General features: G+C 35.7%; 1 protein-coding gene across 5 annotated transcripts in view; it reads right to left on the reverse strand.

The window, feature by feature from the left end:
* Positions 1 to 1,960: 1,960 nt before the first annotated feature.
* The window catches only part of NDUFAF5 (NADH:ubiquinone oxidoreductase complex assembly factor 5), a 48,360-nt gene continuing 32,427 nt past the window's right edge, over positions 1,961 to 17,893 (reverse strand). The window contains exons 8-12 of one of the 5 annotated variants that reach the window (XM_077115181.1): positions 14,658 to 14,718; positions 7,366 to 7,524; positions 3,436 to 3,519; positions 2,980 to 3,062; positions 1,961 to 2,072 (exon numbers count right to left, since the gene is read on the reverse strand). In XM_077115181.1, coding sequence (XP_076971296.1) covers positions 1,980 to 2,072; positions 2,980 to 3,062; positions 3,436 to 3,519; positions 7,366 to 7,524; positions 14,658 to 14,718 — 480 coding nt within the window. In that variant the 3' untranslated portion in view covers positions 1,961 to 1,979. Of the gene's footprint in view, positions 2,073 to 2,979; positions 3,063 to 3,435; positions 3,531 to 5,533; positions 5,637 to 7,365; positions 7,525 to 14,657; positions 14,719 to 17,893 lie in introns of those variants that run through there. The other 4 variants (XM_077115183.1, XR_013157454.1, XR_013157453.1 and 1 more) reach the window with 4 other exon arrangements.

The following is a 17,893-nucleotide window of genomic DNA, read 5'->3' on the forward strand; positions in this document are numbered from 1 at the left end:
GATGAGCGCTTCATCATTTAGAAAACATGGCTCTTCAGAAAAATGAATTTCCTACAGGTTCCAAACAATTAAGGTTTTATAACATATTTTAAAGTAGAAATTAACTAAAAAAAAATTTACTACTACTGTCACTCACGTAAAATATACCCAATTAATTGTTAATTATTCCTTCCTTTATTTTTTTAAACTAAAGGGTCTTATTTTTGAGATAACCCAGGGCTGATTTCTGCCCAGACTCATCTCACTATCCAGATATTATATCCTGTTGGTATTAAATAAACAAAAGTAACATTTACCCTTGGTAAGCAAATTCAAAATGTACAAGAAGATATAAAAACGAACAGTGAAATCTTCTTTCTAGTTTTTGACCACTCTGTATTCCTGACAGACATTCAAACAGGCTAACAGACACAGACACATTTAGCTTCTCAGTCTCTTTCCTCAACAATAACTTATTAACAGTTTCTTATGTATCACTGAAAAACAAATGTAATGCATATAAACAGGTATACTTTTGGGAACACAGCCATCTTAGAATGTATCTGCTCCTAAGTAATCAATTTGTACTACCTAGTTCTTTTTCTCTCCCTTCAAAGTCTCAAAATTAACCTTAAAAAAAAAAATTACACAAATCCTACTTCATAGGTATTTTTTTCCTTTGTGTTGAAAACAAAAATAAAGCAAAACAAAAAAGCTACCAAGATTATCTCCATTTGCATTATCAATGAATTTCCCAACTAAACACAATAGCAATTTATTTTTCTCCCACAGAACTTTGATTTTTAACTGTAACTTAGACTTGTGAACAGTATAGTTTTCACATAATTTAATTCAATTCAAAATGTAACTAAACACCTACAAATTATTATGCTATGTACAGAGTCAGACATAATCCCTATCCATGAAGAGTTTGGTGATCATATAGTACATATAAAACGAGAGCTAGAGTAGCAAATATTATAATAAAGTACCTAAGACTGAAGAAGCTGGAGGCTTACCAGCTTAAATGGAAAGTAGAGCAAACAGTTCTCCACTGAGTAGTGCAAAAGAGACTTGGCAATCATTCCTGTACTTTCCTTCTTATCACTGTCTCCTTCCCATTCATCAAAGCTGTCTGAGCTTGACTGCTTTCAACTAATTTTAAACCCTACTGAATTTACAAGGGGACAGTGGCTCAGATTAGGATAATACTGCAAAATGCCAGAAGTTACAAAGGAAGGCTGAACAACAAACAGTACTCTTAATCACTGTATAGATACTTTTGAATGTGATTTTGCTCCATAATGCTTCAAAATGTTATCTTCTTACTTAAAGTAGAATAGGAGTATAAAACCATGGAGGTCCAGAGGCTTTTAAGAAAAAGATGAGGAGAGATTCAATAGAGACATGTTCTTCTAAAATAAAAACTAGATAATACTAAGGCTCTAGAGAAGGCACATAGTCCTGTTCCTCTTCAGGATAGAGACAGAGTGTGTCAAACAATTTTGACTTAAGCATCTTACAGTAGTCATTATAAAAAGCTTTTGTTTTTATTCTAAATCAGTCAGAACTCCTAAGGAACCTATCAACTTGTTCCTCTCCTCATTTTCATGACTACACTCCTCCCACAGAAATATCAAAAGATTAAAGAGGAAAAGGTACAGAATGTCAGCATAAGTAATGTTTTTCCACTGAGTCAGGCATTTATATATGTGAACACATTTGTGGATTTTTCAGGGAAAGATCCTTGCTTTAAGGCTGAATCTGCAAGTAAAGCACTCAAATCAGTAGATAAATATTATTCATTTGAAAATAGAAACCATGTGCAACTGAAATGGTTACTAAATATAGATGTGCTATTTGATTATTCAACTTATTAGACAAGTCTTTTAGTAAATAGCTTATGTATTACTTATTGCTTCAAAATTTAATACTTTTAGATGGGAAAAGTACCAATTTCTGATGAAAATTCTATACTACATTAACAGAGAATAAAATATTTATTGTGATTTCTTCCCCTGTGACACAAGATTGCTTATTTTTCCTAATTCTCCAAATGACACAGTTGCGGAACCTCTTTCAGCGGGTTTTGCCTGAAAATAATAACAAAGAATACAGACATTAGAAATAGATATATACATACACATATATATATATATATATACACACACACATACATTCATACAACTCCAAATAACCCTTCAGTGCGGTGTTATGTAAAAAATCCCCCACCTGAATGGGAGAACGATGAAAGGAGATGGTGGAGTTATACAGAGAAGGTAGGGTTTAACAAATGACTATGATTGCTGAATCATTATATTGACATTTCTTTTAGTCTCCAGTATCTTAGAGCAGCTAGAAGCAAAAACCTGAAATTGTAGAATTCTACCCATACCAAACTCTGAAATCTGTTCTATAATTGTTATGAAGTGCTTTGAGATGTATTGTTTTACATATGTTATTTTTCATAAAAAAGGAAAAAAAAAGTCTATTGTGATAATAAATGCATATGCATCACAATATGATGATATTGTGAACCACTGACTGTACACTTTGGATGATTACATGGTATGTGAATATATAATATATATCAATAAAAAAATAAATAATTTTGAAAAAGAGATCAAAGGAGGAGGCAGAGTTATAAAAGAGAAGATAGAATTTAACAAATGAGTATGACCTGAATCATTATGCTGATATTTCTTTTAGTTTCCAGTGTCTTAGAGCAACCAGAAGGAAAAACCTAAAATTGTGGAAATGTAACCCATACCAAACTCTGAAATCTGTTCTACAACTAAGTGTTGTAGTATGCTTTGAAATGTATTGCTTTTTTGTATATATATTATTTTTCACAATAAAAAAATATAAAAGAAAATACAGGAGATTAAAACATTCCCAGACTTAAAAAAAAAAAAAAACCCCATCTGAAGCTAATAAACAGTGAAAAATAAACGGAAATTTGAACCCACTAAGAAAAATTATCTGTCTAAATAACGTTACCTGTGAATCATGGTATTTCCATCCTATCATGTAATAGATCTGATATGTGGCAGGTATAGAACCATCTTCATTTCTATACATTTCTATAAAAATAAATAATGGTTAAGATCAGAAGAAACATAAGTAGGAAAAAAAAATCTGTTCAATAAAAGTAACATCCTTTAAAGAGAGAATAGCACCAACATACTTTTAGGATTCTGAGAATGCCTTGCATGAAAATTCTTAACAGTCAGAAGTCAACAGTAAGGAACAATGAGGGCTGTTTGCAAAAAAGGATATAGAGCTACAGGATCTGTTTTGAGAGGAAAGTCTAAAGGCCTGAATAACATGAGGGTAAAAGAAATCTGAGGGTACCACTATAGGAAAGAAAAAGCACTGGCAATTTTAAGGGCATCAACATGACATGCAAAAGTTCCTTTGTGAGGAACAGGTGGGAAAAGCGGTCAGTCCCCTTACCTCTATAAACTGCTGCAGCTGCCAGCATTGTGTCTCGATGCAGTAGGGCTTTTCTATTCCAAGAGCAGTTACTCTCTCCCATACCTAAAAATACACTACAGACAGGTTTAGATAATACAGCCAATACTTTGAGGAACCCAAAATCACAGACTTAAGCTATCTCCTCCAACAGTACAGCCATCCCCATGCTCTAACATTCACGTGAAATATCCTAAATCTGATTATGATCACAGATTGGAGCAAGGCTTCTAAAGTGATCTGAGGCAAAACTACTTAAATTTTCTTCAAAATTAAAATAGGTGAGAGGTAAAATTCCAAGAGGCAAGTCCCTGAAGCATGCTTTACTGGCAAACAATTGTCTAGAGTAAGCCAGCTGGGCAAAACCAGGGTGAACGGCCCTTCAGGTGAGTAGATGACAGGTGCCTTTCCAAGGATGATATTCTCATTCCACTTTTAATTGCTTCTCAAGGGGGAGAGAACAATGTGCCTCACTCTTGAGTCACAGAAACAAGTGTGTAAAGGTAAAGGGTTTTAACACTTCTTAGATGGTACCAAAGCTACTAGCTATGTTTTAAGATTTAATAATATTTTACTAATTCCAGATTAGGAAAGAATTATGTGAATTCTTTTTAGGGATACTTCTCAATGTCTTAAAATTTAATTTTAAACTTCATTCCTTCAAGTTGATAAAGATTCATTAAAAATTCAGGTTGTATGTTTCCTTTTATTTATGCACGTCCTAAAGAAAGTTACTTTGAAAGGCCACATTTTAAACTAGTCTACAAAAATTAAAGAATTTCAAAAATAAAAATCTTCTATTTTTATTTTCTATATTAAACTTTACTTCATGATCAAAAAAGTTTCTTAGTTTTGGTTTTCACTTTCACAGAAGGAGCCAATATATTTCCCAATATCAGTGTTCTCCAGAAGTTTTAAAATAATAATAAACTCAAGTTTTCAATAACCTTTTAAGTATTATCAAAAAGTTAACTGCAGTCATTCAACCTTTTCTTCTTTCCAATCCCCTAACAGGTTTCTTTTATTCCCTAAAATAACTGAACTATGATACTACTAATAGCAGCATCCAGCATCCTGTGAGTTTAACAGCCCTCATTCATGAAAATAACAGATACACAAGCTAGAACATTAATCATTAAGAAAACGGTGATCTTATTTTTGTTCTGCCACAAAATAGCAGGATGCCTTTAGGCCATGGCTCTGGATGTTCAAGGTGGTCAGCCTAGATGATCTCAAGTCTTCTAGTACTAACACTTTAGACCTGTTTCATAATCTAATTTAAACACATTTTCCTACATAATGAATATCAACCATATCATGTGAAGAATCATACCATACTGGAAGAGTCTATTGCTGATGAAAGAATTTCTCCTTGGGGAAGCAGTGTGATGACATATTTTCATTTCTTTTCAACTTCCTACTGCCATGGCTTAACGTACAGCAATGGCAGTGGAAAACAGATTGAATTTTTTTAATGTAAAATAATTGATGCACTAGAAATTCTAAAATGCTTTCTAAACAATAGGTATAAGAATATACTAATTAAAATTAAGCATAACACTCTCTTTGAAGATCTGACCCAGGTCTTTCAGCCACACAGAAATTTAATGTCACTGCTGTATATGGTAGTCATTAGCTCACCTACCAGGGCAGCCCATGCTTCCCTCACCAGGGAACTGCACTGTCAGATCTAAATTCCCTTATCCTTGTGGGAAGCAGTGTGATGCAGTGGAAAGAGAATGATCTTTGGGATCATCATCACCCAGGCACAGATTCCAGATCTGATCTATGTAACCTGGGCTAACCACTTAAACACTATTAAACGCAGTTTTATCATCTTCAAAATGGAATAATAGTACTTCCTAATACGTCATGGAGGACCTTTATTGAAGACTACCTGGGAAACACATTCAGGGACTTCTGACTAACTCTGGGCTCTGGTAAGAGAGAAAAATCTAACCAGTTTTAAGACTCTCACAGTGTTTTTAAGGTTAAGTTCAAATGCGTACTTAGAAAATGTAATTTATTATTGTTTACTAGGAACAATACTGAGTATTGTCTAAAAAAAAAATGAACTTACCTTAAAACCACTGTGAAAGCCTCCAAAATTTCTCATATATTCATCAGCTGATAGGTAACTCATTTTGTAAAATTAGGCCAATATTCTGGAATTTTTTTTTATTCTGTGAATTAATAATGGTAGCTTAAATGAGACACACATAGCATGAATAACACAACATAAAACACTTCTAAAACCAATTTGAAGATAACACCTGGACTTCTTCCAAGACTCCTCCCTTCTTTCAATAATTGCCATGACCATTCTTTTTTTCCATCCCAGCTACCTTTGTCCTAATACAGGATCTTTTCACAGTGTAGTGGTTGAGATTTCAGGATCTGAGTCAGGCTGCTTATTTAGGCTCAAATCTTGGTTTTACCTCTTACTAAAAACATCACATTGGGCCTGTTATTTGGCCTTTCCCTGTGCCTCAGTTTCCTTACCCATAACAAGAGCAACTCTCATCTTAATTTCCTCTAAGCTAGGTCTCATAAACAATGTTGGCAGGATAAGCTTTCTAACACACTAATCTGTGTCTCCTCAGTTCAATATTTTTCCATGACACAAGGCTCACCTGATAAAATCTAGAAACCTCTGATGACCACCCTGCATCATTTTCTACCACTCTTCCTGTTGTACCTACACAATCAATACTGAACTACTTTATAGTTCCTTCAGTAGGGGAGTGAAGGAAGGGCATATCCTCCCATGACTCCATGATTATACACATGGCATTTCCTCAGCCTGGAATGCAATGCTTTCTTCCTACCCATCCCCACCCACCTGCCCTAACTGCCTTTATTTTCCCGATAAACTCATTTCCACCTGGGATCTGCCTCTTCTGCATCCCTGACTCCATAAGTAGATTTATGCTCCTCTCTGCACTTTAACAGTCAATGATTTCATTTTGCAGTGATGTGGATGTCTAACTCTCTGTCTCTCCTCTCTATAAGACCATACGACTCTCTGACATCAGGAACTATACATTTTCATCATCATATTCCATCACCTGGCTTTGTGATCAGAATATGGCAGACACTCAATAAATACTAAATACAGGATTATAAAATCAATCAGCTAGAAAATAGATGGTAATTAATATTTTAAAATGTCACCTTATGCGTGAGACTAAAGCAAAAAATGTTTGTTACAAAATTTATATTTTGACTAGAGCATTTCCTAATATAACTTATATAGATAGTTTGACTGAACGTCATAAGTACTTGGAATCTCAGGTAGGACATGAGATTTCGTTGGCTTGTCCAGAGTGATGCCCCGATGAATCCCAGAGTGATTTGATCGGTGAGTGGAAAAGTATTTGCAAGCCCCCTTCGGGAAATGGTGAGAGTAGGGAGAAATTCAACTTGGGGAAGTTGAATTCTTGATATTCTCACAAGCAGTGTGGACAACCAAAGCTACAGGCTGAGCCCCCAGTCCTGGGGTTTGTTCATATGAAACTTAACCCCACAAAGGATAGGTCAAGTCTACTTAACATTTAGGCCTAAGAGTCACCCCCAAGAGAGCCTCTTTTATTGCTCAGATGTGGCCTCTCCCTCCAGGCAACATGACGAGCAGTCTCACCACCCTCCCCTTCTCTGAGTAGGACATGACTCCCAGGGGTGTGGACCTTCCTGGCAACATGGGACAGAGATCCTGGAATGAGCTGAGACTCAGTATCAAGGGACTGAGAAAAACCCTAGAATGAGCTGAGAATTAACATCAAGGGATTGAGAGAACCTTCTTGACCAAAAGGGGGAAGAGTGAAATGAGACTAAGTGTCAATGGCTGAGAGATTCCAAACAGAGTTGAGAGGTTATCCTGGAGGTTATTCTTACACATTAAGTAGATATCACCTTGTTGTTCAAGACGTAGTGGAGAGGCTGGAGGGAACTGCCTGAAAATGTAGAGCTGTGTTCCAGTAGCCATGTTTCTTGATGATGATTGAACAATGATATAGCTTTCACAATGTGACTCTGTGAATGCGAAAACCTTGTGTCTGATGCTCCTTTTACCTACCATATCAACAAAAGAGTAGAACATATGGAATAAAAATAAATAATAGGGGAACAAATGTTAAAATAAATTTAGTTTGAAATGCTAGTGGTAAATGAAAGCGAGGGGTAAGGGGTATGGTATGTATAACTTTTTTTTCTCTATTATCATTTTATTTCTTTTTCTGTTGTCTTTTTATTTCTTTTCTAAATCGATGCAAATGTTCTAAGAAATGATGAATATGCAACTATGTGATGATATTAAGAATTACTGATTATATATGTAGAATGGAATATCATTGTTTTGTTTGTTGTTAATTTTTTTAATTAATAAAAAAATCAATCAGCTAATATATTAAGTTTGTTGAATAAGAATTTTACAAATTACCTTTAGATAATTCCTCTTAATCCTCCTACAGATAAGAAACATCAAGGCAAAGCCTCTTAAAGGTAAACATTTGGTAATAATTCTTCAAAATATATGATCTAAATATATATACATTTAAATATATACATGACCTATTTAAACCCTCAGAAGAGAGGAGGGTTGTCAACTATGAAGGAGAATGAGGAAATCTTCAGGAGGGGCTGGAAATGTTCTATATTTTGATCTGGGTAGAGGTTAAAAATACACTAAGCTGTACACTTAAAATTGTACACTTTATTGAACATATACGCTGCACTTCAATTTAAAAACACACACCTACACACATATCAAGTTGGGTTATACTAAGGAGCAGTATAAGATTCTGTAATAAGACTGCCTGGATTCAAATAGTGGCTCCAATATTTACTGTGACACTGAACTTCTTGAGGCTTCAATTTGCTCATCTGTAAAATTAGGATATTAGAAAATCTCACTGAATTACACTTTGCCCAAAGTATTATATTTTTAAATCAGTGGGCAGTAACCTTTTCCAACTGATAGGAAAATTTCTGGTCTCTTTCTCTTTTCTTTCTTGAAATGAATCATGAGCACAGCATTTATTACAGAGAGAACAAAAATAGATGCTGTATCTGAAAAAAATTTTTATCGTTAAAGATGATAAATCATCAAGCCACCATCATCTCTTAAGACTGGGGATATGGGGATCCTTATCAAGGTTAAGCTAACTGCTCAGGACAGTGGGGAGTAGGTTATGGTGATTTATTACTGGTCCTCTGTTATTGTGGGCATACACCTAGAAGTTGCCAATTCCTGGATTACACTAAATTAAATGAAAAGTGACTACAACTGTAAGTTTTCAGATATACATCTTTCCCCTTTAAAGTTAACAGAATCTCCATACTCAGAAAAGGCTGAATAATAGGTAAAACGGACCTTGTTAAAAATGAGCAACCTACAATATGCCACACAGTCAGTTAAGAGAGCACCAGACCAGGAATTAAGAAGGCATGTTCATTCATTAAAACTATGTCCATTTGTGAAGTAAAAGAACAAACCTCCCAAAACCAGCTGGTATATGTTAAGGCTCTTCTTTGAGAAAAACACTTCTCCAGCAGGCCTCTCAAGTGGTAGATGGTTAGTTTTGCACCTTAAAGCCTCTTCCAGAAAATCACTTCCTTATCTTATTAAAGAAAAAAAAAACCTTGCTCTGCTGAGACCCATACCACTTGCCTGTAACACTCTTGCACTCCTTGCTAGTAGACATTAGACTCCCAGTCACTCCCCTTTATTCATGGAAGGGATTGAAATCAGGCTTAGTTTTCCTCTGTACCCCAAGTCCTGTCATCACCATGGGTGACGTCCACATTAATAACTAAATTCCATGGCCTCTGAGACTTTTTTTTTTAACTTTTTACTTTTTTTTTTAAACATAACAACATACAAACATGAACATTCTTATCATATGATCATTCCATTCTTGGTATATAATGAATAACTCACAATATCATCACATAGTTGTATATTCATCATCATGATCATTTCTTAGAGCATCTGCATCCGTTCAGAAAAAAATAAAAAGAAACAAAAATTCATACGTATCATACCCCTCACCCCTTCTCTCAGTGATCACTAGCATTTCAATACACTAAATTTATTTTAACATTTGTTCCCACTATCATTTATTTATTTTTAATCAATATGTTTTACTCATCTGTTGATAAGGTAGATAAAAGGAACATCAGGCAAGGTTTTTACAATCACAGTCACACTCCAAAAGCTGTATCATTATCCAATCATCTTCAAGAAACATGGCTACTGGAACATAGTTCTACATTTTCAGGCACTTTCCTCTAGCCTCTCCATTATACCTTAACTAAAAAGGTGATATCTGTATAATGCATAAGAATAACCTCTAGGAAAACCTCTCAACTCTGAAATCTCTCAGCCATTGACACTTTGTCTCATTTCTCTCTTTCCTGTTTTGGTCAAGAAGGTTTTCTCTTGATGCTGAGTCCCTGCTCATTCTAGGATTTCTGTCCCATGTTGCCAGGAAGGTTTACAGCCCTGGGAGTCATGAACCACGCAGAGAGGGGGAGGGCAGTAAGTTTGCTTGTTATGTTGGCTGAGAAAGAGAGGCCACATCTGAGCAACAAAAGAGGTTCTCTGGGGGTGACTCAGAGGCCTAATTTTAAGTAGGCTTAGCCTATCCTTTGCAGGGATAAGTTTCATATGAACAAACCTCAAGATTGAGGGTTTGTCCTATTGCTTTGGTTGCCCCACTGCTTGTGAGAATATCAGGAATTCTCCACATGCGGAAGTTGAATTTTCCTCCTTTCTCACCATTTTCCCAGGGGACTTTGCAAATACTATTTTATTCACTGTTCAAATCACTCTGGGATTTATCGGGGTATCACTCTGGACAAACCTACAAAATTTCATGCCCTATTCAAGGTTCCGTATATTTATATTGTTCAATTAAACTGTCCACATAAGTTATATTAGGAATTGCACTAGTCAAAATATAAATATTTTTTGCTTTAGTCTCACACATAAGTTAAAGTATTAAAATATTGATTACCACCTATTTTCAACACCCTGCAGTACTGATATTCCTTTGTTCTTCCTCATGCAAAAATATCCTTAAATTTGTAAATTTAGTCACTATCATTATACACTCTAGGCATTCCTAAATTATACTATCTCAGCCTTTATTGTGTATCTTTTCTTCTGATTTCATTTGTGCCCCCCAGCCGTCCTCCATCATTCTCACATTCAGCTTCATTCAGTGTATTAACATTATCGTATTACAGTTAGGTAATACTGTGCTATCCATTTCTGAATTTTTACAATCAGTCCTGCTGCACAATCTGTATCCCTTCAGCTCCAATTACCCAATATCTACCCTATTTCTATCTCCTGATAGTCTCTGTTTTTAACTGAAATTCTCCAAGTTCATTCACTAATGTTAGTTCATATTAGTGAGACCACACAGTATTTGTTCTTCTGTTTCTGGTTAATCTCACTCAGCATACTGTCCTTAAGGTCCATCCATGTTGTTACATACTGTTCTAGTTTGCTAGCTGCCAGAATGCAATATACCAGAAATGGAATGGCTTTTAAAAAGGGGAATTTAATGAGTTGCTAGTTTACAGTTCTAAGGTCAAGAAAATGTCCCAACTAAAACAAGTCTATAGAAATGTCCAATCTAAGGCATCCAGGGAAAGATACCTTGGTTCAAGAAGGCCAATGAAGTTCTGGGTTATCTCTCCTAAGTGAGAAGGCACATGGCGAACACAGTCACGGTTTCTTTCTCAGTTGGAAGGGCACATGGAGAACATGGTGTCATCTGCTAGCTCTCCTGGCTTCCTGTTTCATGAAGCTTCCTGGGAGGCATTTTCCTTCTTCATCTCCAAAGGTTGCTGGCTGGTTCTCTCTGCTTCTCATGGCTGTCGTTCTTCTCTGCTCTTTCTGAATCTCTCATTCTCCAAAATGTTTCCTCTTTTATAGGACTCCAGTAAATCAATCAAGACCCACCCAAATGGGTGGAGACACATCTCCCCTAATACAATTTAACAACCATTCTCGATTGGGTTACATCTTCAGGGAGATGATCTAATTAAATACAGTATTGAATAGGGATTATTCTGCCTTTACGAAATGGGATTTTGACTAAAACATGGCTTTTCAAGGGTACATACATCCCTTTACACCAGCACACATACTTCATAACTTTATCCTGTCTTACAGCTGCATAATATTCCATTGTATGTATATATCACCGCTTGTTTAGCCACTTGTCTGTTGATGGACACTTGGACTGTTTCCATCTCTTGGCAACTGTAAATAATGCTGCTATAAACATTGATGTGCAAATCTCCGTTTGTGTCCTTGCCCTCGTGTCCTCTGAGTAGATACCCAGAAATGGTATTGCCAGATCATATGGCAATTCTATACATAGCTTCCTGAGGAACTGCTAAACTGCCTTCCACAGCAATTGTACTGGGTAAGTGTGCCTCTTTCTCCACATCCTTCTCCAGCACTTGTCATTTTCTGTTTTATTGATAATGGCCATTCTGGTGGCTGTGAGATGATATCTCACTGTGGTTTTGCTTTGTATTTCCCTAATAGCCAGGGAAGTTGAGTATCTTTTCGTGTGCCTTTTGGCCATTTGTATTTCCTCTTCTGAGAAGTGTTTGTTCATGTCTTTTGCCTATTTTGTAATTGGGTTCTTTGCCTGTAACACTCTTGCACTCCTTGCTGTTAGACATCAGACTCCCAGTCACACCCCTTTATTCATGGAAGGGATTGAAACCTGGATAAGTTTTCCTCTGTACCCCAAGTGCTGTCACCACCATGGGTGACTTCCACATTAATAACTAAATCCTATGGCCTCTGAGACTTTTTAATCTCAGATATGAACTATTATTCCACCTCTGTCACCACATCTGTGGCATGGCTTGGACTCAGCTGTCACTTGTAACTTCTTTATTTTTGAGAGCATCAATTCAAACATCCCACTTTTTGACTCCAATCTCCCACCTTTCCAGCATGTTCAGGTACTCCTATCATGACCATTCTCTGAGCCCAATGGGATGACCTATGTGTTGTTCCTCTACTTTCTCCCAGCCCAAAGCTTGTTCTTTCCTCTTCCCACTTTCTTCCTCTTCTGACTTAGATTCTTTGGCCTATTATTTCAATGACACTCTTGGAATTATTTTTTGACCTTGCCTTTTTGTCACTCTCAACTGGAAAAACCACAACCCAAACTAACCCACCCACCTATCTGGTTGTTTTTGTGCATGGTCCTAAACTGCCAACTGTACCCTTCCAATTCTTCAATGTTTCCCTGATCAATTAATTCACGTTCCCACTCTCTACAATGATTATTTCAAATTGTCTCCACTCAGTTCTCAAACCTCTGATCCTTTTACTCTTAGTACATGATATTATTTCCTGCCTGACAAAGAAAAATAGAAGCCATTAGACAGGAACTTTTTGCTATCAAACATAAATATCTTCGTCCATTTAGCACTATCCCTCATCCCTTCCCTCTATAACTCTGCCCCTCTGATAGAAAGTTAATCTCTCCACCGTGGCCTTTGTATTTCATCCTCTTCTACCTTCTTAGGTACTTGCCATCATGAATTATACCTTCTCCCTCTTTTAGAGTCACTTATTCTATGGAAGTTCTTAGAGTTGCCCAATTAGTAATTAAATAAACTCAAGTTTTAAAAGAAAAACTTCTTCCCATCTCTTCTCCTCCTCCTCCCCCTATGGTACCTGTATCCTTTCCATCTCTCCCCTCAAGCCAAACTTCTTGAAAGAACAGTATGTACTTGCTGTTTCCAGTTCTTCACCTTCCACTTACTCCTCATCCTGCTCTAATTACTTCTACTCTCATTACTCCAACAAAAGAGCTCTTATCTTTTCGTCCTTATTTTGCTTCTCAGCAGCATTTTATGCTCCCTTTGTTTTGAAGTACTTTTCCCCTTATTTTAGGTGATTTTGTACTTTTCTGTTATTTTTCCTTAACACTTTGCTAGCCATTCTTCTCTCTCTTTGCAGGCTCATCCTTCTTCTACCTATCCACTATATGTTAGCTTCCTGGAAGGCTCCATACTAAGCTGTTTTCTCTTCTCAATTCATGCACTCACTTTAGGCGACTGCTTAAAATACCACCTACTCACAAGTAACACTCATTGTTTAGCCAGACCAGTTGCCTCTTCTGTGGCACATATCCATATATCTAACCACCTACTTGACATGTTCTCTTAAATATTCAAAAGCACTTCAAACTCAACAGAATCAAATGTGAATTCAAGATCTGTCCCTGTCCATACCTGGCTTTCTTTTATTGTTTCTTATATCACTGAAGGACACCACTATCTGGTTTTGTGAGCTAAAAATACAGAAGTTATACACTGAAATCCATTCATTTTTCTCCATCTTTATTGGCCCTACCTCAGACCAAACCACCATCATCTCCCAGAGGGTTTTACTGAAATAAGTCTCCCTATATAGTTTCTCTTCCAATCCATTCTTTTCAAATTACAAATCTGGTATTGTGACCTCCCTCCCATCTCCCATAAAAATGCCTTAAGGAATGTTTAAAGATAAACAATCTTAAGGTCTATGAGGGCCTGCCACAAGATCTCAGGCTACCATTTACCCACCAATTTCATCCCTTAACTCCCTCCTTCTTGCTCCATCTCCAGTTCTTTGCCTTGGAATCATGCCCTCAGCCAAGGCCCTCTGTCAGTTCCTGCTATGCTCTTTCCTATACAGGGTCTTTGCATATGCTAGTCTCCTTGCCTGGCATCACTTTCCTTTTCTCTTCACCTAGTCAGCTCCTCTTCATTTTTTCAGAGAACAGCTCCACCACCACTTGCGTGCACAAGACTCCTTTGACCATTGCAGACTAGGACCTATCTCTCTGATAAAACTCCAATCCTAAACAAACCCAACTCCCTAATTTCTTATGCCTGGATATGGCTGCCAACTGTAGCTACAGAAAGTCACAGATGTGTTCTACCGATACCAAATGCACTCTTCAAGAAAGCCCTGCCACTCTTTTCCAGGCAGTCATATTACTTAGTACTCCATAGCCCTTACCACAATTCTAATGTAACATTAGTTTGACAGTTGCCTAATGCCTGCCTCTCCCATTTCCAATTAAAGCTCCACAGCTTCAGGATCTGCCAAATAATTGACTCTCAAGATATGATTATCAAATAGAGTCTAAACATTTTAAAGGAAAGTGCTTTACCTTGTAAATCTTCCATCAATTCAAACATGCCAGGATAGTTAACTTGAATTTCATCAGTATCCTATTTAAAAAGAAAGAGGAATATTCAATTTTACATTATAAAAAAATCTAGATTTGAAAAAGGGCTGTAGAGATTCCTCAGTCCAATCTGTCATGATAAGCAAGAATCTTTTTTACAATATTCTGCATAGATATCATCTTGCTAATGTTTGACTTATGAAGATTTCAAATTGTTGAATAAACATTCCTTATACTGAGAAAAATCTTCCTAAAATTCCACCAACTGGTTCTGGTGTTCTCTTCAGGAACTATACAGAATAAGTCTAGTTTGTACTTTATAAACCATCAACCACTTGCCCTGTCTTTGAAAGCTCTTCCAAGACATCATCTTTTTAGGAGAGAAATTAGTATTTCAGACAAAATTTATAGATCTTTACACATTCTGACTACAGTCCTTTGGACACAGTTCAATATCAATTTTTCTCAAAATGTGGCATCCAAAATCTAGTTAAATATTTTAGGGACAACTTACTCTTTAGAAAAACCCTAAGATTTTTTCATTCTACTTCTAGTAATGTGGCCAATACTGCACTGGCTTGTTTAGGAGATAGGCACACTGCTAGCACACATGGAGTTTATAAAATGATGATTCCACAATGACACCCCTCCTCTTCTTTTTGAAGCTGAATGCAAAATTATTATTGCACTATGCATTCACTATTGTAAATGCAATTGTAAATTACAATTGATGCTCCCCTAAATCCATTTGCTTCTTGACATTTCCAAATCCCAAACAAACATGTTTTCTGGCCAGAGAAAAGAAGCATAGAGTAGTAAAGAGCTGGTGAGTCTTTTCCAGGCCCTCTAGTCTGCTGTGGTACTCCAAGAGGACACAAGGACCAGATGGCATAGGTACAGGATGGAGATAGGCTGCCCAATCAGCATAGGACTATGGTGTGAGAGATAAAATTTTATTGTGTTAAGCACTTAGATTTAGGAGTCTGCATGTTTGGACATGCTAGCCCATTGTCTGTTAGCATTAATCACCCTAAGTACAGAGCACTTTTCTTTTTTCAAGTTGGCTATCAGAACGTTGCATGCACCTCAATTAAATTTTATTTTGCTTGTTTGCAATAATCATTTCAGTGTCTAGATCTTTTTGTGTTCCACAGCTTTATCAAATATATTCACTAATCCTCCCAATTTTGGACTTCAATGTTGCACAGAATCAAGCACAATGCCCAAAAAAACACCTATCAAAAACATCCATTCTCACTCATAAATAAAGAAATGCAAAACAAAATGAGCAGTTATATATATATATACTTTTAAATCCCAGGTATGCAAAACCAAGTAACACCATTTTTTATCAATCAGGTTGGCAGAAACAAAAACATTTGGTAAAATCCCCTGGGTTGTATGGTCTTATATAAACAGGAACTGTTTGGTTCATGTAAATTGATGCTATCTTTTAGAGAGTTATTTATATCAAATAATACATCAAAATTTGAAATGTATAAATTCTTTGACCCAGCAATTCCACTGCTAGAATATACCGGATAGATGTGTCAAGATTGTGTGAAAGGAAATTCGCTACAACATTCTTGGAACGAGTTAAAAAAAAAAAAAAAATGAACCCAAACTGGAACAATCTAAATATGTGTCAAAATAAGACAGGTTAAGTAAATTAAAGTATATGTATTTAATGAAATATGATGGAGCTATTTAAAAAAGAATGTGGTTGGTAGGTATGCGCCCATAAGAGGGATGTCTCTAAGAAATAAAAAAAAAAAAAAAAAACAGTAAAAGTAATGTGTACAGTATTGAATGTGTGTGTTTAAAGGACATAATTATATTTGGGTCTACAAAGAATTGTTTGAAAGGAAATAAAAGAATTAATAAAGGTCATCTCTGGGGAGAGGGGCAGAGTATCAGAAATCAGAAAGAGACTTACTTTCACTTTAGACTTTGCTCTCTATTTCTCTCATTCTCTCTATAATTTTTTTTCTTCTCTTCCTTTCTGTCTTTCTACCATATGCATGGACCAGGTTGTGTGTATATGCTTGTTAATAAGATCATTTCTGGGTGGAAAGATTATGACTATTTCATCTATATGCTTTTCCACATTAAGAAACTATTTTTAAAAAGAGAGCCTAAGATTAAAATTAAATTCCTTACAGATTGATTCTTAGCCATTAAGCAATACCCTTTGCAAACAACTACTCAATGAAACCAACTAAAAGCACTGTTTCCATCTCAATCAGGAAAATACCAAAATAGCTTTTGTCAAAGGTCTTGTTCAAATTAAGATGGACCACATTTGCTGCTTTCTCCTAATGTACTAATCTGGCAGTTCTATTTTAAAAGGAATCGAGCTTTATTTAGAATGCCAACTAATGGAAAAAAATTTACTAAGAGATTCATATAAATATAACTATATTATTAATTTGACTTGATTTTACTTTAAAAAAATCCATTGCATTATAAAAGTAATATATCTAATAGTATTTGCAACATACATCTGCATAATTGATTAGCTGAAAGATTTTTTAGATGAATTTTTAAAAACTGAATTAGGACACAACATTAATACAGCATTTTAGAGACAGTGTTTATGTCTCAAAGGATAAATTTAATGATTTGAAGAACATATTCTTACAGATTGTTATATTAAATCAGGAACTCTCTAATATAAAAAGAGTCTACACCAATATCTTTGTATTATATTAAGGCTGGAGTCGTTCAATCAATTTTTGGAGAAGAATATGGAAGGTATTCTGAATCAGTGGATTTCCCAATCAATAGAAATGTAGGCTTTCAAATATAATATATATCAGGTTAAAACATTTTTAGTGGACATCTTTCAAAAATGCATAACACACTTTGTAACCATAGAAAACCATGTGGTTAACATAATTTAACCTTCTCTTACTGACTCAGGATAGAAGTCTACATCATATTCCTAATGGGAAACAAGTTTTAAGTCCCCTTGTCGACTAAACTGTATGACCTGGCACAAATTATTAAATGTTGCTCTATGAAAATGTGCACTGTACCTCACACCATGTCTTTCTTGTCCCTTCTATACTTTTTAGTAGATGCTTTACATTTTCTATCAGAGATTTTCTTTTTACCCCTCAACTGTAGGTTTGTAAAAGAACAATCTGAGAGAAAAATCTTAAGAGGGACTTTACAGGTAATTTTTTCCAGTTTATAAATAAAATACTAGAGTTTAG

This window comes from Tamandua tetradactyla, chromosome 1 (genome assembly GCF_023851605.1).
Source record: "Tamandua tetradactyla isolate mTamTet1 chromosome 1, mTamTet1.pri, whole genome shotgun sequence".
Taxonomy (NCBI): Eukaryota; Metazoa; Chordata; class Mammalia; order Pilosa; family Myrmecophagidae; genus Tamandua; species Tamandua tetradactyla.